We start from the raw sequence: 25164 nt of genomic DNA, 5'->3' as shown, positions 1-25164 counted from the left end.
ATTCAAAACAAAGTAATAAAACTTCTTAGGTGTTCTCTTGAAGCACACATTTTGCATTATTCAGAGCACTGAAAATAACATTAAATGATAGAATGCCAGCAGTCTCTTGGTTATGCAAGGGTTACTTTCTGGGAACTGCCTGTAAACCAGTTTTTCTGTAAGTCTGAAATTAACAGTGAGGGTCAATTCATATGAACATCTATTTGTTATCTTCCCCTGTATATTTACAATGGTGCCGAATCAACTTGTCCCATATCCAATGGCTATCTTCTATGGCTTTGAAGTATCAATGGGTGTTACATTGTTTGATGAACTATTTTACAAGTGTCAAGAGTTTTGTCTTGTCATTTTCATTAGGAAATCTCTCCCACTACAAACAGCTGTTGCATTCATAAAGATAATGTATTTGAGGTTACATGAAAACAATTTGTTTTGAAGATTTGCCATCTTTAGATTTAACTAGCTGCCATCCCTTGTTCTGAAGATGTTTACATTTCTGTAACTATTTTTCCTGTCTTGAAAATACTGTGGGAGAGTTTACATAATTGATTTCCATAAATCAGATCTGCTGTAATCTAGGGAGCCCCTGAGTACTGTATGGTTACACACACAAAATGCTGGAGGAACTCAGCAGGTCAGGCAGCATCTATGGAAATGAACAAACAGTCGACGTTTTTGGACTGAGACCCTTTATCAGGAAAAAAAGGTGAAAAATCAGAGTAAGAGGTGGGAGGAGGGGAGAAGGAAGTACAAGGTGGCAGGTGATAGGTGAAACCGGGAGACAGGGAGGGGTGAAGTAAAGAGCTGAGAGGTTGATTGGTGAAAGAGATAAAGGGCTAGAGGAGGGGGGATCTGATAGGAGAGGATAGAAAATCATGGAAGAAAGGGGAGGAAGAGGAGCACCAGAGGGAGGTGATGGGCAGGTAAGGAGATAGGAGAGTGAGTGAAACATGAATGGGGAATGGTGAAGGAGGGGGGTGCAATTCTGAAACTATATGGTTAGCACAATAAGTTTGTGCAGGTATTTATGCTCGATAAGCTAACTGTCGTAAATTATTAATTATGTTCAGTCATCCTGCTGGATAGGATCTATGTGCTTCATGTTTTTGAGTTGACAAGATTGTGTAAATATAACACTTGTAATTAAGCAGATCTTATTATCTAAAATTTCTTTTAGATCCAGCATCAGGAGACGCTGCTGAATCAACTACATCAAAAGTATTTAACTGCATTTAATGTAGTTGAAAACCAACAACGGATGATTCATTCTTTGGAGCAGGATCTTCAAACTGCCATGCTTACTGAAAAGGAAATGGCCACTGGGGTAAATCAACAACTTTTTTGAAACAGGGGTTATAGCTTCTCTTTGTTACTGAGGGTAATGCCAAGCCAATAACTGCAGTTTCATGTCATAACTCTAATTATATCAAAAATAATTGCATCATGATGAATTGGGCACAATAGATTTTGTAAAATTGTTTCCTAGAGTTCTATTTATTTAATTCTATTATCAAATCTTCAAAAACATAACATAAATTATACATTATATTTTCTTATTTTACATTTAAAATGTCTTTGGAAAGTGATTTTCCATTTCTTGTGAATGGAAGATGTTTTAATGGGAGAGGAAGTGTTTTCTAGATTTTTTGGATTTGTGGTCCAAACTTGCTGCTCAGATATCCTACGTTAAGAATGGAAGAAGCAGGTTTAAAACAAATGGCTTATTGAGGCTGCTCTACTATTCAGTAAGACAAGGCCTGTCATGTGGTTGCTCTTTTCCATCTGATTATCACCCCACCCTGCCACGCCTGATGTAGTGATGTTTAAAAGATTAAATCTGCTATATTCCAGACAAAACAAAAATGCCACATGAAAATGGCTCTAACTTCAGTCTGTAGTACTTCCAAGTTTTTTATCTTAACACCAAATCTCCATTTTCTGGCTCTCAGTTTGGTCCAACTCTCCATATCACCTTTATCAAATTTCTGATCTATTTCCAACAAAAAGGGCTGAAGAGAAATTTCATACAAGGTTACAAAATCTTGATAAGTTTGGATGGGATAAAACATCTAGAAAGAAATCATTGTCATTAGAGAAGGGGGTCAAAGATTTAATGTGATTGGCAAACAATGGCATATGGAGAATTTTTTCATGCAGTTGGTGATTGTTAAACATAAGAGCAGAATTAGGCCATTTGGCCCATCAACTCTGCTTTATTATAATTTGGAACCCATGGTTTCAAAGTGTAATTGATGCAGCTTCAATTGTTGTTTTCAATGAGGAATTAAATCAATACTCAGGAGTAAAATTTTGGTTTTGCTTCGAGAAAAGACGTGGGATTGACATTTACAGGACTGCTTTGCCAGGAGTCAACATGCTCTCAAAATGCCAAAGGTTTACTTGTCTGCCATGATTACTTATGATGCAATGATCTCACATTGAGCACTCTTATTAATGATTGATAAATCCACAATTTTAATAGGGCAGTGTGATACTTTGTAATTAATTAAATTTTAATAAGTTCTTAATAAATTTGTATTCTTCAAAAAATATAACTTAAGTTTGATTGTATTTTTCTGATTGTTTTTCCTTCTTGTTTGCTTTACGTGGACAATTTGAAAGTTCATGGACAGAATATAGATGGCAAAAATGAACTACACCTTCAGAAAATGCAGTTATATTTTCTGTTCACTTGTAGTAATTAAATGAAATAGCAATTGTCAAATAAATGTGATCAGTTGAACTTGTCATCAGTTTTGTCTGGATTATAGATAATAACATAATTTTCCCATCTCCCAAGTGTGCAAGCACAGGAATTATAGAAAAACAAAAATAAACAATCATGTGCTTTTTTGCCCTTTCACTGCTGATTACTATCTCTATGTCTTAACTTTGTGGTATTGTGTATACTTTTATTGAAGTAGAATAATGAACATATTATTGGAATTGTGTCTTGAGTTGCCATCTGAAGAATACAATGATGTAAACAGATTATAACACAAAAAATGCTGGAAAAATTCAGCAAATCAGGTAGCATCTATGGAAAGGAATAAACAATCAACATTTTGGACTGAGACCCTTCACCAAGATATAGAAGGAAGGGGGAAGAAACCCACACAGTTACCTGTAAAAAAAAATGTTATTCCCTTTGCTCAGTCTTTTGTCTCTGGTGCATCAGTTTCCAGAGTGAGGTTTCCTTTTCAGAAATTCAAAGGTGTCCTCCTCCTTCAAAGAATTAGGACTCCATTCCTCCACCATTGATGCTGCCCCTACTGCATCTCCTCCATTTCCCAGACATCCACACTCACCCCATCTTCCCGCTGACTTAACAGGGAAGCTCCCTCTCCTTTCCATGGTCCACACTCCTCTCCTATCACATTCCTTCTTCTTCAGCCCTTTACCTCTTCCACCTATCACTTCCCAGCTTCTCATTTCATTCCCCCTGCCCCAACAAGCTGGCTTCACCCATCACCTCCTAGCTTGTACTCCTCCTCCCCCCTTCCTTTCCAGTTCTGAAGGTCTTGACTCAAACCGTCAACTGTTTATTCCTTTCCACAGACACTGCCTGACCTGCTGAATTTCTCCTGCATTTTGTATTTGTTACTCTGAATTTCCAGGATCTGCAGGATCTCTTGTGTATAGGTGTATAAATAACCTATTGATTTCATTCAAACTGCAAGGAAAATACAGCGTGTTCCCCTTCCATTAGGTCAGAACAAGGTATATTTGTTTATACTTATGGTGATCAGTGATCAGTGGAGTTTGTCTTTGCCATGGAAAGCAGACTGTTGAGATCTCACATTAGGCTTCTTTCATATACTTTTTTTTAAAGTTTTGAGTACAATACTAGGCAATTCCACAAGTTAGTCACATCCTTGCCTTTCAGATGTAAGTGAAGGGCTTGTTTTTATAATACGAATCCTGCAGCTTTTGAGTATATTCCTGTGATTGCCTTCAGATCTGCATTATCTCATAATTTGCTATGAAGCAAAGTGAACTTTTGACCTCTACGTTGACAGTTTAGTACTATAACCAATTTACTGGCACACATTTAGAATGATTTACATTTGATGCACAATATTAACATGCATATATGCTGCTTTCCAAATATGAAACCTCTTTGTTAAAAGTCATATATAATAAATATATATGTTCAGCTAAAACTAATTATTGATTAAACTATGCCAAGATCTGAGTAAATCAGGGCTTAAATAGGGTACATGCCGGCAGAATGATTTGAACTTTACACTATATTTTCATCTTTCTCTCTTTATTTGTGATCATTGACAAAGTTCTTGATATATTGCATGCAAAAATACCATTTTTTGCAGCAGAGTTATCCCTTTGAGATCCATGTTAGCTTGTAAATTATTTTTATAGTGAAAGTTGGCTGTCATTTTTCTTCATATAGGTGGCTGAGTGTGAAGAAACCATTAAACATTTGGAAATGGAATTATCTTCATTACATTCAGCACAAGAATTGGACAATAAGACCATTACCCAAAAAAAGCAGGTTATTCATGAGCTACACCAAGAAAGCAATTCACTGAAGCAGAAATTGAAAGAAGCCCTTTGCAAGGTAAATGATATTTAGTGATTATTTATATTACATTAGTTATATCTATATCCATGTTAAAATAAAATGTAGCATGTGTTTTCCCTGATAGCAAGGTTTACCTTCTTGTGCTGAAATTGTCTTTTACCTTTCTGTGCCACCTTTGCAATTGTTAACTTTCAATTCCACATTTCCTACCGAGTTCTATTTTATTTTTATTTATTTAGTGATACAGCATGGAGTAGGCCTGACCCTTTGACTCACACTGCCCCAACAACCCTCGACAAACCTGATGAACTCTAACATAATCATGGGACAACTTACAATGACCAATTAACCTACCCAGTGTGTCTTTGGACCTTGGGAGGAAACTGGAGCACCCAAGGAAAACCCACACGTTCTATGGAGAGGACATACAGACTCCTCACAGATGGCACCGGAATTGAACTCAAAACTCCAAGCACATGCTAACCACTATCAGGCTAGGCAGTTTAAATGGTTCAGCATGACTATCTGGGCCACAAGGCATGTTTCTGTGCTGTAATTTTCTTTGACACTATTAGTCATAAGATGCGAATCTCGTAAGATCAGCTATTGTTTCTCTGCTATATTATGTACAGAAAGTACAGTAAACCTTATTACACATACAAATGGCATTTCCATCACAGAGTTACTGTGGTACAACAGGACCAAATCTGACAACAGACTGTTTCTGACTACAGACAACAAATCTGACTATTTTTTTTTCCCTGTAAAGAACTCAAAATATTTTCCGAACTGAAGTTTCTGCATGATTCCTCCTGGTCAGAAATTTATTATGGTCAAAAATTTGTGTTCACTGCTGATCTCTAGAAAATTCTGACCTTGTTCATCCACTGTTGTCACCACCACTGGGTCTTTTGTGACTTTTACAGTTTTCAGGGAGCCTGGATGAAGGCGCATCCACAAAGCAGTTGAAATGACATTTAATAGGTAACACAACCTTATCCATCACTTAGGCAGCTGTCAAAATATATCATATTTCTGATATTTAGGTAAACATTAGAAGCTTTTAAAACTATTCGAACTATTAAAATAATTTGTAAAGATTCATTTTTTAAAAACATGAGATCAACATGGCACTGGCAATGGCAACATTTTGCGGGCAGTTCACTAAACCAGCAGGTACAGTATACAGGCAGTCCCCGGGTTATGTACGAGTTCCGTTTCTGATTCCGTCTTTAAGTCGGATTTGTACGTAAGTCGGAACAAGTACATCTGGTAATATTTAGATTCAGTTAGTCAAACGTTTGTCTTAGTATATAGTATACATTTTACCTTTCTGTGCATATAAAACACTTAAGAAATGAATGTATTCCAATAATTAAACCACTGCGTTGCTCAGTAATGATTGTAGCTTTCATTGGGGCAGGGCTTTCACATGCTCCATAATTCTCACTTTATCTGCTATCCTTTAAAATTGTTCTGATCATTGACCGACTGTAGCCTAATGCTCTTCCAATGACCAATGGCATTTCACCTCTTTCCAAATGCTTTATTATTTCCATTTTATTTTTAATCGCGATTGCTTCCCGTCAACGGAACAGAAACTCTGTGGGTGGCGGGTCCCGAGCTGCGCCAGCTGCCGAGGTCCGCACTGAATTCCCCGGGTCCTAAACTCCACCGCACTGAGACAGGTTAAATGGGACAAGTGGGGGCTGTGCTGGGTGTGTGTATTTGATCCTCCACAATATTCCGCGTGGGAATTTAAACTGGAGGTGACAGTGTTTTTTTTACAAGGTCGAGTTGCGAGCTTGACATCAACGGATGGTACAGGAGTCACTGGTTCAACATCAACCCGGCACAGGAGCGGTCTGTCATTAAATCGAACTCGGGAACCTTCGATCTTTCGATCTCCAGCCCGGCGCTGATCTCACTGCGCCACCAGCCGACCGGAATGGGGGGGGGGGGGGTGCGGGGTCAGGGTTAATTTTACTAAGAAAAATATAAGCCAAATACAAAGTTAAACACTGAACACAGTGTCAATGGCAATGACTTAAAATGGCGGACGGCATCGTGATCTGACTTAAAATGGCGGATGGCGTTCACCTTCCTTGGTTCGTAAGTACGTGTTGTCTGTAAGTCGGACGTTCGTAACTCAGGGACTACCTGTACTTGTTTTGAGCTACTTTGAACATTGAAATCTGAAGCATACAGAAATACTTAAATGTAATGAAGTAATTAAAAAGGACTAACTGGAATAATGCTTAGCAAAGAATCAGAATCAGATTTAATATTACTGTTGTATATCATGAAATTTGTTGTTTTGTTCAGCAGTACATTGCAATACATAATAACAAAAACTATAAATTGCAATAAGTTGTACACATATAAAAAGAACATTAAATTAAATCAGTAGTGGAAAAAGAGAGGTAAAATACTGAGGTAATGTTCATGGGTTCCATAAGACATAGGAACAGAATTAGGCTATTTGACCCATCGAGTCAGCTCCACCATTCATTCATGGCTGAACCTTTTTTCCTCTCCTCAACCCCAATCCCTAGCCTTCTCCTCGTAACCTTTGATGCCATGTCCAATCAAGAACCTATCAATCTCTGGCTTTTATACACCCAATGGCCTGGCCTCCACAGCTGCCTGTGGTAACAAGCTCTGCAAATTCATCACTCTCTGGCTAAAGAAATTTCTCCGCATTTCTGTTTTATTCAGAAATCTTCTGGTGGCGGGGAAAATAAACTATTCCTTTTTTTTTAAATAATTTTTTTTAATTGAATTTTCAAATGGTTACAGAAGGAAAAAAATTATCAACCCTTCCCCCCTCCCCCCTAACATATCCCAGTAGAAAGAGGAAATAAGAGAAAAAAAAGAAAGAAAGAAAGAATGCCTGGATATCGAAAGATCCCCACATGCTCCATGGAGTTCATAATAGCTTTAGTATATATATTTATTTCTTTCCCCAAATAACCAATAATTTTATCTTTGGAGCACCTATATATTTAATCCTATCTTTTGTAAATAAGGGCACCAAATTTTCAGAAATATTTCATATTTATCTCTTAAATTACAAGTAATTATTTCAAATGGAATGCAGCTAAAAGCTATATCTATTTTCATTTTCTTAATGTATGTTAAAATTCTTTTTCTTTTCACCGGTCCATTAAGCCCATTAACATTGAAACTTTAAAAATTCAGTAAATTAGTCATTATTTTTAACAGGGTTACTCCAGTCTATAGTAATACCTAACTTTTCAACTTTCGTAGTACCTTGGGGAATCTTTTTAAAATTCTCCATGTTGCTATGTGTCTCCCCCCCCCCCCCCCCCCGATTGTCCAGGCAAAGAAAGAAAGATTAAAGAAAAATAGATTATAAAGAAAAAAATTACAAAATACCCCCCTACTAATGTTGTGAATAACAAAAAGACAACATTACCCCTCTCCGTTGTACGGGTCATGGCAATCGCCATGATTACACACGTGAATCCCGTAGCAATCGATCTGAAGTTCCCCCAGCTCCCCCGTAACATAAAAAAGTATATATAAGAGAAGAAAAAATAATATCACTACTCTCGATTAATATTTCTCAAATTTTTACCTTTCTCCCCCTGTATCATATAGTTAAGAATATATTTAAATATTCTTCTGTCCTTAAACATCCATCAACCCCATTCACTGTCCCTGTCTTCATCTTTAATCCGTTTCACTTTTAAATCTTTGGCTGTGGTTAGCGAATATTTGGGAGTTCTTGTGCAAATTCTTCTGTATCCTGATAATCAGTAAAAGATCTTCTTTTTCCATCATCCAAAAAAATTATCAGGGTTGCCGGGTGGCGCAATATAAATTTATAACCCTTTTCCCATAAAGCTTTTTTCGCTGGGTTAAATTCCTTCTTTCTCTTCAAAAGTTCATAACTTCTATCAGGGTAGAAAATAACTGTTTTCCCTTCTATCTATCATCAATGGCCTGTTTCTCTTTCTGGCACGTTGGGCAGCCGCCTTCAGGATCTTTTCTTTATCTTGATATCTTAAGCATTTTATCAAGATTGATGGTGGGTTTTGATCAACTTGAGGTCTTGATCTTAAGGCTCTGTGAGCCCTTTCAATTTCAATTAACTGGGTTCCTTCCTCCATTTCCAAAATTTCCGGAATCCATTTTTGAAAAAAATTTATTGGATCCTCTCCCTCTATACCTTCTTTAAGTCTAACAATCTTAATATTATTTCGTCTGCTAAAATTTTCAAGAACATCCACTTTTTCCAACAACCATTTGCTTTCTGATGTCCAGGCAGAAATATTATCTTCCATTTTATTCATTCTATCAATGGTGTCTCCCGTTGTTTCGTCCAAGTTTTTAATTTTCTTGTCCATTTTGTCCTGTCTTTTCATCATTTTATCAAACATAATCTTCATATTTTTTATATCTTTTTTATTACTTTTAATGCTTTTAATTCATGCATTATTTGCACCAAAGATTTTTTTATGTCTCCAATATCACCTCCAACCTCTTACTGTTGCTCTTCTTTGTTTGTCTCTTCATCTTCGTCTGATTTATCCAGAGAATCTGATTCCACCTCATATTCACTTTCACTTTCAGTTCCGATCATAGCTGGGATTTGTAGTTTGGGTTGCTTGTGTTTGCGCATGCCCCTTCCTTCACGCATGCGCAATTCCTGTTGCTCTTTTTTTTTTGGAAATGATTGATGTTGCCGCAGTTTCCTGTTCTGTATCGCCGAAGGTAAAATGCACTTGAGCCCGAGGCTCTTTCATGGCTGCCGGCCTTGATTCTTTTCCAACTTGTGTTGTCTTCAAAGTAGTATTCTTCTGCTTCTGTTTAGGAGACATATCTTAAGACAATCCTGAGTAGTTTATAAGTAATTTTTAAAAAGTATTTACTAACTTTTCTTAACTTAAACAATATTTTACTGGTTTTTTACGGGAGAGCTGGATTTCCACGTCTCGCTCCTACGTCATCACGTGATGTCCCCCCCAAATAAACTATTCCTGAAGCACTGAGTGTGTGCCTTCAGGCTGCTGTACCTCTTCCTCAATTGTAGCAATGAGAAGAGGGCATGGCCTGGGTGATGGGGATCCTTAATGATGGATACCACCTTTTTGAGGCATTGCTTTTTGAAGCATCCTGGCGGGTATGAAGGCTAGAGCCAATATGGAACTGGCTGAGTTGACAACTTTCTGCAGTTTTTTCTGATCCTGTACAGTGGCCTCTTGATACCAGATGGTGATGCAACCAGTTGAATGTTTTCCATGGTACATTTGTACAAATTTGGCAGTGATATATCAATTCTCCTCGAATTCCTAATGAAATATAGCCACTGTTGTGCCTTCTTTATAATTGTATAAATGTGTTGGGCCTGGGATAAATTATCTGGAATGTTAACACACAGGAACTTGAAACTGGTCATCCTTTCCACTTCTGATCCCTCAATGAGAACTTGGGTGTGTTCTCTCGTCTTCCCCTTCCTGCGGTCCACAATTAATTCCTTGTCTCACTGACACTGAGTGCACAGTTTTTGTGACACTGCTCAACCAGCTGATCTAGCTCTCTCCTGTACAACTCCTCATCACCATCTGAAATGGTTGTGTCATTGGCAGTTTTATAGATGCCGTTTGAACTGTGCCTAGCCACACAGTTGTGGGTTTAAAGAGAGTAGAGCAGTGGGCTAAGCACACATCAGTGAGGTGTATTTGTACTGATAGACAGCAAAGAGGATATGTCATTTTCTTTCCACACAGACTATGGTCGCTTGGTGAGGAAGTCAAAGATTTAGTTGCAGAGAAGGGTACAGAGACCCAAATTTTAGAGCCTGTTGATTTGAACTGAGGGTATGATTGTGTTGAATGTTGAACCCTATGTATTCCTGTAATGCATGTCAATAAGCAGCAGGCTATTTTCTAGCTGATCCAAGGCCATGTGGAGAGCCAGTGAGATTGCATCCGCTGTAGCCCTGTTGTGGCTATAGGCAAATTACAGTGGGTCTAGGTCCTTACCTCGGCAAGAGTTGCTTCAAGCCGTGACCAACCTTTCTGTTATGTTTGTTCTTTGTAAAGACAAACAGCATGGGTAGAAACACAAACACGAGAAAATCTGCAAATACTGGAAATTCAAGTAACACACACAAAATGCTGGTGGAACGCAGCGGGTCCACCAGCATTTTGTCTGTAGCATGGGTAGAAATATTTTATTTACAGATTTATCACAATGGCTTTTGCTTCAGTCCAAGCACGTGTGACAAGCTCACTTGCATCATTTCTGGTTCCGGGTGAACTACCCACATTACCCACTGGGAACTGAAGTATACACAAGTATACATTAAATTATGCATGTACATAGTAACACATCTTCCCCCTTTAATGAAAAACAAACAATACTATGCCCCCATAAACCTGCAAGAAATAATATTCCTTTGCAACAAAGATATTTATATTCTGTAGCCAGTCTCCTTTTTGACTTAGCAGCTTTCAGTCAGTCTCTGAGATGATTTAATGATCCTTTTTGGTCTTCTACATGTTTCACAGGTGCATTTCACAGCTTATATTTGGTGCATTGATATTTGTGTTTTTCTGAAAATTCTGATCAACAAGTTTATTCTTTACATCTTTTGTCCCCTTTGGAGTACAGACTGGTGATGTGCCACAGGGATGGACCTTGTTGTCATAGGTTCACACGGTTCCTTCGCATAGGTGTTTCTCACTCCATCTGGATCTAGTAGGAATGTAGAGCAACTACCTCTTGTAAATGTCTTTGCATGGATCATGTACCAGAATCATGATCTCGAATTTGCAATTGATCTCCGGGCTTCAGGATTGGTCGGATTTTCACAGTATTGTCGTGATAATATTTTTGTTTCTCTTTCCCTTTTACTTTAGCCAATTTTACCTTGTGTGCTCCTTTAGGTGTCAACAGGATTTCATGCACTGGAAAATTAGTGCAAATGCATCGACCCATCAGCATTTGGGCTTGTGAAAGGTCATTCTGCAGTGGCGCACTTCTGTAAATCATCGGACTGTTGTGGAAATCCTCTTGTCCATCTTTTGCTTTTTCCATAAGACCCTTCACAACTTTGACCACACTCCTTGCTAGGCCATTAGATTTTGGTTGATATGGGCTTGAAATTATATGTTGAAACCCCCAATCGTTGGCAAAGGATTTGAATTTGCAGCTTGAAAATTGTGGACCATTGTCTAAAACCACTTCACATGGAACTCCATGCCTCACAAACACAGGTTTTAGGAAGGTGATGACCACTTTGCTGGATGCTGATTGGAGTGCTGCAGCCTCTGGGTAAATGGAAATAAGTCTGTTACAACATTACATTCAACCAAATCCACTCTGACTTTGAAGTACGGCCTGGCTGGTACAGGGTGTGGTGTCAGCAGTTCTACTTGCGGCTTTGGTCTGTAGGTAAGACAGTGAATCAGTGGTGTGGCTGATGTTTTGGTTCATTCTTAGGCAGTACATTACCCCTTAAGCACTTTGTTTACAATTTTCCTCACTGAGACGCCCTTCATGTATCTTCTGGATCACTTCCTTGAGTAGCAACACTGAAATCACAAACCTGTTCCCTTTGAAAACTAGTATCTTCCACTACTGACAGTGCAGCTCTGCATGCCCAATAATCCTGAATACACATTGGGCAGTTGTTCTTAGTTGCTGGCCATCCTTTCTGTATTTTCTCTTTGAGTACTTTCATTGTTTCATCTGTCCCTACTGCTGTCCTAAACTTCTCTGTTCTATTGGGAGATACGAGAATGTAGTTGATAATCATGTCAACATAGAACATAGAACCATAGAACACTACAGCACAGTACAGGCCCTTCAGCCCTCCATGTTGAGCTGACCCATATAATCCTTAAAAAAAAGTACTAAACCCACACTACCCCATAACCCTCCATTTTTCTTTCATCCATGTGCCTGTCCAAGAGGCTCTTAAATACCCCTAATGTTTTAGCCTCCACCACCATCGCTGGCAAGTCATTCCAGGCACTCACAACCCTCTGTGTAAAAAAACTTACCCCTGACGTCTCCCCTAAACTTCCTTCCCTTAATTTTGTACATATGCCCTCTGGTGTTTGCTATTGGTGCCCTGGGAAACAGGTACTGACTATCCACCCTATCTATGCCTCTCATAATCTTGTAGACCTCTATCAAGTCCCCTCTCATTCTTCTACGCTCCAAAGAGAAAAGTCCCAGCTCTGCTAACCTTGCTTCATATGACTTGTTCTCCAAACCAGGCAACATCCTGATAAATCTCCTCTGCACCCTCTCCATAGTTTCCACATTTTTCCTATAATGAGGTGACCAGAATTGAACACAATACTCTAAGTGCAATCTTACCAGAGATTTGTAGAGTTGCAACATGACCTCTCTACTCTTGAACTCAATCCCCCTGTTAATGAAGCCTAGCATCCTATAGGCCTTCTTAACCACCTATCAACCTGTGCAGCGACGTTGAGGGACGTACGGATTTGAACCCCAAGGTCCCTCTGTTCATCCACATTCTTAAGTAAATGACCATTAATCCTGTACTCAGTCTTCTGGTTTGTCCTTCCAAAATGCATCACCTCACACTTGTCTGGATTGAACTCCATCTGCCATTTTTCTGCCCAACTCTGCAGCCTGTCTGTATCCTCTTGTAACCTTCGACCACCTACAGCTCCATCCACAACTCCACCAATCTTTGTGTCATCCGCAAACTTACTCACCCATCCTTCCGCCTCTATACCCAGGTCATTTATAAAAATCACAAATAGCAGGGGTCTCAGGACAGATCCCTGCGGCACTCCACTAGTCACCGACCTCCAGGCAGAATACTTTCCTTCCACAACTACCCTCTGCTTTCTTCCTTTAAGCCAATTTTTCATCCAAACGGCCAAGGTTCCACTGATCCCATGACTCATGACTTTCTGGATGAGTCTCTCAGGAAGGACCTTGTCAAATGCTTTGCTAAAGTCCATGTAGACCACATCCACTGCCCTACCCTCATCAATTTCTTTTGTTACCTCTTCAAAAAACTCAATCAGGCTCATGAGGCACGATCTTCCCTTCACAAAGCCATGTTGACTATCCATGAGTAGACTGTACTTCTCCAAATGCTCATAGATCCTATCCCTAAGAATCCTTTCCAGTAGTTTGCATACCACCGACCTAAGACTCACCGGTCTATAGTTCCCAGGTTTCTCCCTATTACCTTTTTTAAACAAGGGAACTACATTTGCCATTCTCCAGTCCTCCGGCACTTCCCCTACAGCCAAAGAGGATTCAAAGTTCATAGCTAATGCTCCTACGATCTCTTCTCTCAGTTCCCACAACAACCTGGGGTGTATCATATCCGGCCCTGGGGATTTATCAATCTTAATGTTTTTAAGAAGATTCAGCACTTCTTCTTCCTTAATCTCCACATTGTCCAGCACACAGGCCCGCTCTACTTCGACCTCATCCTGATCAAGATCCTTTTCACTTGTGACTACTGAAGCAAAGTATTCATTTAGGACCTCCCCAACCTCCTCTGTTACCCTCTTTATCCTTCAGCGGTGCCACTTTCGTTCTCGTCATCCTCTTATTCCTCACATGCACATAGAATGCCTTAGAGTTCTCTTTAATCCTACATGTCAAGGCCTTCTCATGCCCCCTTCAAGCTCTCCTAAGTCCTTTCTTTAGCTCCTTCCTGGCTACCCTATATTTCTCATAAACCCCTCCTACTTCCTGCTTCTTATATCTAACATATGCTCCCTTTTTCCTCTTGATGAGTTGCCTCACATGTTTCATCAGCCATGGTTCCCTTTTCCTACCATTTTTTCCTTGCCTCAGTGGGACAAACCTATCCTGAAGCCAGCTCAAGTGGTCCCTAAACTTCTCCCTCATTACTTCTGTGCTTTCCCCTTTGAACTTCTGTTTACAATTTATTCTCGCTAGTTCCTGCCTCATCCCTTCCAAGTTAGCCTTTCCCCAGTTAAGCACTTTACCATTTCATCTGATTTTATGCCTTTCCATAGCCTGCTGAAGCTAAGGGAGTTGTGGTCACTCTCACTAAAATGCTCCCCCACCAAGAGATCTGTCACCTGACCAGGTTCATTACCCAGAACTAGATACAGTATAGCCTCTTTTCTCATCGGCCGGTCCACATACTGTGTCAGGAATCCTTCTTGAACACACCTGACAAATTCAGCCCCATCTATCCCCCTTGCACTCAGGAGGTGCCAGTCAATATGAGGGAAGTTGAAATCACCTATAACTACTACCCTGTATTTCCCACACCATTCTAAAATCTGCCTGCTTATCTGCTCCTCGGTGTCCCGAGGGCTATTTGGGGGCCTATGGACTACTCCCAGCACAGTGATTGATCCCTTCCTATTTCTGACTTCCACCCAGACTGACTCCGTGGACACTCCTTCTGCAGCATCCTCCCTTTCTATAGCTGTGATACAATCCCTGACCAGCAATACCACTCCCCTCCCCCTTTCTACCTCCCATCCTGTTCCTTTTAAAACACCTGAACCCGGGGACCTGCATCATCCAATCCTGCCCTTCCTCCAACTAAGTTTCAGTAATGGCCACAACATCGTAGTTCCATGTACTAATCCATGCTCTAAGTTCATCCTCCTTGTTCCTAATACTCTGAGCATTGAAATAGACACATTTCAACCCCTTTAACTGGCTACAATTATGTTCTGTCCCCTGCCTGTCCTTCCTCATCAACTCAGAACTGTTAGCATCATGCCCTTGTCCTTCTACCTTAATCCTTGCACTCACATTCTGATTCCCACCCCCCTGCCAAACTAGTTTAAACCCTCCCCAATAGCTCTATCAAACCTGCCCACCAGGATATTGGTCCCCCTGGGATTCAAGTGCAACCCATCCTTTTTGTACAGGTCAAACCCCGCCCAAAAAGAGGTCCCAATGATCCAGAAATCTGAATCTCTGCCCCCTGCTCCAATCCCTCAGCCACGCATTTATCCTCCACCTCATCCTATTCCTATTCTCACTGTCGCGTGGCACAGGCAGTAATCCCGAGATTACTACCTTTGAGGTCCTACTTTTCAACTTCCTTCCTAACTCCCTGTAGTCTTCTTTCAGGACCTCTTCCCTTTTCCTACCTATGTCATTGGTACCAATATGTACCACGACGTCTGGCAGTTCTCCCTCCCACCACAGGATATCTGGGACGCGATCAGAAACATCCCGGACCCTGGCACCTGGGAGGCAAACTACTATCCGAGTTTCTTTCCTGCGTCCACAGAATCACCTGTCTGAACCCCTGACTATATAGTCCCCTATCACTACTGCCTTCCTCTTCCTTTCCCTACCCTTCTGAGCCACAGGGCCAGACTCTGTGCCAGAGGCACGGCCACTGTCGCTTCCCCCAGGTAGGCTGACCCCTCTAACAGTACTCAAACAGGAGTACTTATTGTCAAGGGGTATAGACACAGGGGTACTCTCTAGCACCTGACTCTTCCCCTTCCCTCTCCTAACTGTGACCCATTTCTCTGTCCCTCGTGGTCCCAGAGTGACCACCCGTCTGTAACTCCTCTCTATCACCTCCTCACTCTCCCTGATCAGATGAAGGTCATCGAGCTGCAGCTCCAGTTCCCTAACACGGTCCTTTAGGAGTTGCATCTTGATGCACTGGGTGCAGATGTAGCTGTCTGGGATGCCAGGAGACTCCAGGACCTCCCACATCTGACACCGACCACAGAAAACTGACCTCACACACATACTACCTTCTTTAGCAATCAACAACTGCCTCACCTCGTCCCATTACCGCCGAAACCCGTGGAGCCAAAGCCCTTTTACTCTGCTGCCTCTCACTCTGCTGCCCGCTGGATATGGATGCCTTCTTTTTAAACTGTTCGTGCTCAACTGGCTGACATCACGCGCCTGCGCAGTCTGGCCTCTCTCTTGCCCTGAGAACTCAAAATGTCTTCCCGCTGGAAATCCTTAGGTGCTCTCCTGCTGCCTTCTTGTTCCAAATCAAAAATCAACATATCTACATTAATCTCTTTGTCACCCTTTTCTTTCTTGTTGACTGCTTGATACAGCACATCAGCAGCAAACATTAATTTTCCCTATGTATACATCTTTTTCACGTCATATATTTGCAGCCTCATCAACATGTGCTGTATCCTCGTGGGAGTCATTTAGTGGTATGGACATAATTGAAACCAGTGGTTTATGGTCTGTCTCCACTTCAAAAGCTGTCCATAAATGTACAATGGAACTTTTACATGCATCTGTGCCTTTGAGAAGCTCTTTCTTTATTTGTGCATCGTTGACTTCTGCAATTGATGCATAGGCCCCAGGTTGCCATGTGTCATCATGCTGCTGCAGTAGTGCTGCTCCAAGGCCATATCAGTACAAGATCCTAGTACACCTTTCTGGATCATAAAACTTCAGAACATGGAAAGGACTCTTTTCAGCAAATGGAAACACTCTTCTTGCATGTGAAACAAAATCCACTCATTTTCTGCTCAAGGTGTGACCTAGGTGGTGCTGACATAAGTAGACAGTTGAGGGATGAACTTACCCAAGAAGTCACTTTCCCCAAGAAACGTCACACCTCTTCCTTGTTTTGGGGCCTCTCTATGTCTTCAATGGCTGACATCTTTTTTGGGTTAGGCTTTATTCTTTCTTCTGATATGACATCTCCTATGAAAGTCAATGAAATCACACCTCTTATGAAATCACATTTCTCTTAATTTAATTTCAAATTGACATTATGTCATCCATCATAGCCTTAACACCAGGTATGCCCTCAAAGATCATGTGGATGGTTTATGGTAGAGTTCTGGTGTGGACAGAATTTCATATGGTACCTAAGAGAGCAATATCTTCCCTTTGGTGTGTCAAAAGTGCACATTCTCTAATTTGCCTTATGCAGCTTCATCTCCCAAAACCCAGACACCATATTGAGTTTGCTATCCAATTGACACCTACAAACCAGGACATGATATCCTCACATGTTGGCGATTAAAAATACTCTGTCTTGATGGCTTTATTGAGATCTCTTGGGTCTAGACATATTCACAATGCTCCATTTTTCTTTTGTGTAATGAACAATTTTCAGTGTGTCATTTATCTATTCTATGCATGCTAGTTCTTATTTAAGTGTGTCTCTAAGCGCAAATGGATCTTTCCTGCTTACACAGACATCAGGAGCTACTGTCTCACCTGTATGGATTCTGTGCATACCAGATAGACATCCGAGCTTTTCACATGCACTCAGACCTAATATTGGCTATACTTTCACAGATTTACCTGGGCTCCAGTGTCAAGCTTGAATAGAATTACTGAGTAATTCACAGTCACAGTCACAGCACCAGCAGTCAGCAGAGAATCTACAAAGACTTCCTCAGCAACCAGATGCACTTTTTACTTGGTATCCCCACCTTTTCAGCACTTTCCAAAATGATTCTTCTTCTCACAATTATTGCAAGACTTTTTATAAGCAGGAGACATCTTTGGGATGTGCCGCATTTGCTGTTTGAGCCTTCCTTTTCGCTTTGGTGGTGCTTTGGGAAATGCCTTGTGCTCTGCCCTGTTTTCACAGCATGCACAGTTCCAGGTGAACGACCTGCATTTCAGTGTCTGCTTGTGTACAACTCATAAATGTAAGAATCAAGAAGTAAGCATACCAATTTATGCATTGACTATCACAGCTATCGTTCTGCATCAGAATTAATTCAAATATTCATCTTGAGTCAGAAGTGAAAGACAAGAGCAAAATTACAAAGATGCTGCTATTTGGGTCTTGCTTTATATAAATATTATGTAAAAAATCACGGTAGCTGACCACAATTCAAAGATCTATGCGTTTATGCAAGAATGATAAAGCTGCTACTGATTTCCTGGGTAATTATTTTTGTTAAATACGTGCATAAAGTGTCTTCACTCTTCTACTACTTTTATTACAGTTGTTATTTGACACCACCTTCACTCTAAAATTTGGACTGAACTTTGATATACTTTGCCCAAGTCTGAGCAATTTCTAATCTGTCAGCAGGTGCAGTGCCGTTAAGTCTGCACACCTTCTAGTAGATTTTTCTTATCAGCTATTTTCTGAATTGTTGGGATAAAATATGAGGACAAATTTCAACAGTTTTATTCATTCATAACATTTAAAAACATATCTTGGTGTATATTTTATTTTCTGTTAAACTTACAAAATGGCATTAAAATGAATGGTGCAAAAATCTGTGACTTATGGTTTCAGATAAAGCAACACCTTCTGTGACAAAGGATCAGAAACAGGTCTAGTATCACCAGCATATGTCGTGTAATTTGTTATTATGGGGGAGCAATACATTGCAATACATAACACTAAAGACTGAATTACAAAAATTATATATCCTATATAAAATAGTTAAATTAAATAAGTAGTGGATGTGCCAAATAGCAGAGTTGTGCCATAGCAACAACCTGGCACTCAACGTCAGTAAGACAAAAGAGCTGATTGTGGAGTTCAGGAAGGGTAGGACAAAGGAGCACATACCAATCCTCATAGAGGACCAGAAGTGGAGAGAGTGAGCAGCTTCAAGTTCCTGGGTGTCAAGATCTCTGAGGATCTAACCTGGTCCCAACGTATTGATGCAGTCATTAAGAAGGCAAGACAGCGGCTATACTTAATTAGGAGTTTGAAGAGATTGGCATGTCAACAAATACACTCAAAAACTTCTATAGATGTACCATAGAGAGCATTCTGACAGGCTGCATCACTGTTTGGTATGGGAGGGTTACTGCACAGGACCAAAAGAAGCTGCAGAGGGTAGCTCCATCTTGGGTACTAGCCTACAAATTACCAAGGACATCTTCAGGAAGTGGTGTCTCAGAAGGGCAGCGTCCATAAGTAAGGACCTCCAGCACCCAGGGCATGCCCTTTTCTCACTGTTACCAATAGGCAGGAAGTACAGAAGCCTGAAGGCATACACTCAGCGATTCAGTAACAGCTTCTTCCCCGCTGCCATCGGATTCCTAAATAGACATTGAATGTTTGGACACCACCTCACTTTTTTAATATACAGTATTTATGTTTTTGCACATTTTAAAAATATCTATTCAATATACGTATACTGTAATTGATTTACTTGTTTAGTTATTATTATTTTTTTCTCTGCTAGATTATGTGTTGCATTGAACTGCTGCTGCTAAGTTAACGAATTTCACAACATATGTCAGTGATAATAAACCTAGTTCTGATTGTGATAGTGCAAAAATAAAAGTAGTGGGGTGGTGTCCGTGGGTTAAATGTCCATTTAGAGATCTTACTATCTCTCATTTGCTTATTATTTTAGTGTCTGCTTGAGCACAACTCATAAATGTAAGAATCAAAAATTAAGCATAACAATGTATGCATTCAGTCAATACCAAACCATACAATTGTTGGCTAATAAACATTGTGTATTTATATAATGCACATCTCCCGCTTGCTATTGCTATTCCAATTACTTTTTCAAAATATTCCCTCAGTAGAGATGGTTGCTCATTTGCTTTGGAAGATGATGCTGATAGCCATTAAGATTATCAGATTATCTTTAGTCCTGCTGGCTCTGCTTTGAATTGGACTCCATTACCATGTGAAGCAACAGTCTGCTGATTGGCAACACTAAAGTCAATATCAAAAAGGCAGATCAGAAAATAAATGTTATCACCCTGTGGACAGCATTCCACTCCACTCCACTGGGCCAGAATATTAATAATTCTCAGAATCTACTGAAGAACAATTTCTTGGAGTACTATCACACTTCTAAAGTCCATTTGAACCCTGGAGTCCAAAGCCATGGTAGTAGCAGTGTTTGCTTGGATGACAATAATTTTCACTGCTATGCTCAATACAAAGTTAATATGAAAGATTAGAACTGATGGCATGACACACAAGCTTAAAAGCAACCCTGACAGTACCTTAAACAACTAAATGTGCATGCTTTCCAGTCTCTTCCTATAGGTAGCAGCATCATGGCTTTCAGAAGGGTACTCCAGAGCAGAGCTGGTGTTGAAATAGCACTCATTGTTATTTTCCCTGTACTTTGCTGAAGTCTACTCAGGCCGGGTGACTTGTCCACGTAGATTTCAATTCTAACCTTCTCTCTGCTGTTGATAGATGCCAACAACTGAGCTAAACTTATAATTTTCAGAGGATTGACTTGGTGCTTTCATCTAGAGGCTTATCTCTACAGGATTCCTTGTGCATCCAAGTTGAGAAATGGTTGCAGTGAGGTGAGGAGTATGTTAGAGAAGTATGCTTGTTATCATCCAAACCATATAATGTGGAAGAGATAACACACACAAAATGCTGGTGGAACACAGCAGGCCAGGCAGCATCTATAGGGAGAAGCGCTGTCGAATTTTTGGGCCGAGACCCTTCGTCAGTAATGTGGAAGAGATTGTGGGATTAGGAAAAGTGGGTTCTGTCAGTGATCTGCAAGATTGGGAATAGCTATTTGAAGCCAAGATGTGTAAAACATCTTCACACAGAGGTGGTGAATCCCTGGAATTCTGTACCCCAGAGAGTTGTGGAGTCTGGGTCATTAGGCGTATTTAAAAAAAAATGTAAACACATTTTTGAAAGTCAGAGAATTGAGGATTATAGGGAAATGGTACTGAAGATGAAATGAGCCCTATGCAGGTCAGCCTTAATCATATTGAACAATGAGGAGACTTGATGAGCTCAGAAATTACTTCTCCTAATTTCTTATGCTTTTATGTTCATATTGTTGCAAGGGGGGGGGGTGACTGAGGAGAACCCAAGTGCAGGACATTGCCTTTCACAATTTCTGATAACTGCTGGTCAAGATCTTAATTGAAGGTTAATCATCCACACCCTCTTCATTCTGACTAACAGATGGTGTAGATGGTACCAATTGGGAGCAGTTGTACATCACTGCTTTCTGCAAGAGATAGTAGAACTTAAGTGAGTGCTTCACAATATTTCTGGGAAATGTGATAGCTTATCATGTGTTCCACTCAACACATTTGGTCTGGACAATCTTAAACTGTGTCTTTTGAGACACAGACATAATCTGAATCACTCAGATGACTTTCATCTGGGATTGCTGAAATGATTTCCTGGTACTGTGTACTGTTGCATAAAATTGTGTGATTATTGCTCCTTTGAAGTTGAAATCATTGCACAAAATGTATGTACTTAATTGTGCAGACTGAGGAGGCGGTGAGCATAATATCATATAATTCACCCAGCAGCGTGAGAGGGAAAAGATAAAGTGAGATGTATCGGTATTACAGTGGAGTAAAGCAAATTACAGAGGCATGAGAGAGGAGCTGGCCGAAGTTGATTGGAAGGGAACACTAGCAGGGATGATGGCAGAACAACAATGTTTGCCGTTTCTGGGAGCAATTTGGAAGACACAAGAAAGATACATATTAAAGATGAAGAAGTACTGTAAAAGGTGGATGAAGCAACCATGGCTGACAAGAGAAGTCAAAGAAGCATAAAAGCAAAAGGAAGGTCAGGTAATATATCAAACATTAGTGGGAAGCTTTTAAAAACCAACAGTAGGCAACTGAACAGCCATAAAGAGATAGGAGAACTATGAAGGTAAGCAAGCCTATAAAGTAAAAGAAGATACAAAATGTTTTTCACATATATAAAAAGTAAAAGAGAAAAGGGAATGAATATTAGACCGTTGTCAAATGACGTTGGGGAGTTAGTAATAGGGAACAAACAAATTGTGGCAAACTGAATAAGTAATTTGCATTAGTCTTCACTTTGGGAGGCACTAGTAGAATGCCAGAAATGCCAGAGTGTTGGGGGCAGAAGTGAGTGTCATTGCTATTACTAAGGAATAGGTGCTTTAGAAGCTGAAAAGTCTGAAGGTTGATAAGTCACCTGGACTAGATGTACTACATCCTAAGATTCTGAAAGAGGAGGCTGATTAGTAATGGTCTTTCACTCTAGTCGTTAAGAAGGGAGGGAGGCAGAAGAAGGGCACTTATTGTCCAGTTAGCCTGACTTCAGTAGTTGGGAAGATATTGGAGTGTATTATAAATGATGAGCTTTCAGGGTACTTTGGGGCACATGACAAAGTAGGCCAATCAGCATGTTTTCCTTAAGGGGAAATCTTGCCTGACAAATTAGTTGGATTTCTTTGTGGAAATATCAGACAAGATCAACAAAGGAGTCAGTGAATGTTGTTTACTTGGATTTTCAGAAGGTCTTTGGCAAGGTGAGGCTGCTTAACAAGATAAGAGCCCACTGTATTACAGGGCATATACTAGCATGGATAGAAGATTGGGTGATTGGCAAGTGGCGAGGCTAGGAATAAAGGGGACCAATTCCGGTTAGCACCCAGTGTCTCATGGTGTTCTACAGGGATCAGTTTTGGGACCATTTCTTTTCGTGTTATATGTCAGCGATTTAGATAACAGCATTGATGGCCAAGTTTGTGGACAATTCAAAGATAGGTGGGCAAGTAGTGCAAGCAGGGTTGCTGCAGAAGAGCTTAGACAGATTGGGAGAATGGGTAAAGAAGTGGCAAGTGGAAAACAGTGTAGCAAAGTGCATGCCCACGCACTTTGGTAGTAGGAATAAAAGCATGAATTATTTTCTAAATGGGGAGAAGATTAAAAAATCAAAGGTACAATGGGACTTGGGAGTTTCGTACAGGATTCTCTGAAGATTAACTTGTAGGTTGAGTCATTGGTAAGGAAGGCAAATGCAATGTTAGCATTCGTTTTGAGTGGATTAGAATACAAGTGCAAGGTTGTTAATGCTGAGGCTTTATAAGGCATTGGTCAGAATACACTTATTTGGTTTGGTCCCCTTATTTATGCTGGCATTGGAAAGGATCCAGAGAAGGTTCACGTGAATGATGCAGAAATGAAAGGGTTAACATATGAGGCCCTGGGCCAGTACTCACTGGAGTTTAGAAGAATGAGGGGATCTCATTGAAACCTACCAAATATTGAAAAGCCTCTATAGAATGGATATAGAGAGGATGCTTCCTATAGTGGGGGTGTCTAGGATTTGATGGCGCTGCCTCAGAACAGAGGGATGTACATTTACACCAAAGTTAAGGAAAAATTTTTTTAACCAGATGGGGGTGAATTTGTGGACTTCTCTCCCATAGATGGCTATGCAGGCCAAGTCATTGGGTATATTTAAGGAAGAGTTTAATTGTTACTTGAATAATTAGGGTGTCAAAGATTAATCAGGGAAGAAGGCAGGAAAATGAGTTTGAGAGGAATAATAAATCAGCCAAGATGGAATGGCAGAATAGTCTCGATAGGCTGAATGGCCTAGTTCTGCTTCTCTTTCCTATGGTCTTATGGCTGTATGGATTTTACCAAGAATGAATCTACTTCAAACTCATTATATTTTATTTGGAAACCAACAAGGATATTATGCTCTGTGAATGCCTAATGGCATCATCTCTCCTTGCAGTGGTGGTGGGGGGGGGGGGGGGGAGAAGTCAGCCAGATACACCAGGAAAACAGAGCTGGAGGGAGCACAGACATTTTCTGCTTCTGGATTCAATGTAGGAAGTGGATCATGGAGGGTGGACACAACAAAGAGCTCCCAATAAAAGATGACTCTGAAATAATATGTTGTAACTGTTCATGTGCTATAGTGATCACTGATTATTTATGATTTCTACCAATGACAGTTGAAGGGACTGATTGCAGTGTAGCCAACTTCGCTTTTAATACAAAGATAGTTAGGAAAGCAAGTGTGAGGAGGGCATACCCTATCTTGAAAGTGATGTAGATATGCTGAGCAAGTGGGCAAAAACTTGGCTGATGAATGAACTATGAAGTAAGGATATAAGATTGTCCATTTTCTAGGAAGAACAGAAAACCAGAGTCCTGAATGACTGGAGAGAGATTACAGAACAGCTGTACAGAGGGAGCTAGATATCCTTGTAAATGTAGCACATGGATTTAGCATGTAGATGTACTGTAGGAAGAAGGAAGGCAATTGAGTGTTGGCCGTTATTAGTAAATACTGTAGATGGAGATTAAAAGTAATAGGTTTGACTTCAATTGTATGGGATGTTGGGGAGACCATTCTTGGAATTCTGCATATAGTTTTAATTTTTTAAGACTCTTTTATACTTTATCTTTTATACTCACATTCTAGATAGGTCTAAGAAGATTCACTAGGTTGATGCCTGGGATGATGCCACTGTTATGTGAAGGTAACGTAGGTTAAATAGCTTGGGCCCAGAAAATTCTGAGAGGGCTTTATGGTGACATAAAGATCTCCCCTCTCTCCTATTCCGTGGGAGAATTAAGAATTAATCTGCACAGTTTTAGAGTAAGAGATCATCCATTTAAGATGGGGGTTTGGAGGAAATTTTCTGCCTGAGGGTCATGAGTCAATGGAATTATTTGCCCATGACATTGTGAAAGTTAGGTCAGTGAATATCACTAAAGCTAAAAAAGGTAGATTTTAAGACTATACAGGGGTCAAGTGTTATGGGGAGCATGCAGAAAAGTGGAGGTGAAAGCAAGATCAGGTCAGCAAAGATCTTTTTGAATTGTGAAGCAGGCTTGACTGACACAATGCTCGGATGCTCGCCAGCTGCTCCTATTTTTTTGTATTCTAATAGTTAGTAGCAGAGTTGGGAAATAGAAGGAAGATACAATTC

At 40.2% G+C, this 25164-nt stretch overlaps 1 protein-coding gene across 1 annotated transcript in view; it reads left to right on the top strand.

Annotated features, from left to right (window-relative positions):
* Positions 1-25164, top strand: part of LOC140725104 (uncharacterized) — a 523726-nt gene that overhangs the window by 213799 nt on the left and 284763 nt on the right. The window contains exons 9-10 of the mRNA XM_073040122.1: positions 1178-1324; positions 4412-4579. Coding sequence (XP_072896223.1) covers positions 1178-1324; positions 4412-4579 — 315 coding nt within the window. The remainder of the gene's footprint in view (positions 1-1177; positions 1325-4411; positions 4580-25164) is intronic.

The sequence above is a fragment of the Hemitrygon akajei genome, chromosome 1, assembly GCF_048418815.1.
Source record: "Hemitrygon akajei chromosome 1, sHemAka1.3, whole genome shotgun sequence".
Taxonomy (NCBI): Eukaryota; Metazoa; Chordata; class Chondrichthyes; order Myliobatiformes; family Dasyatidae; genus Hemitrygon; species Hemitrygon akajei.
Note: the sequence above shows the minus strand (reverse complement) of the source record. Positions and strands in the feature narration are given on the sequence as shown.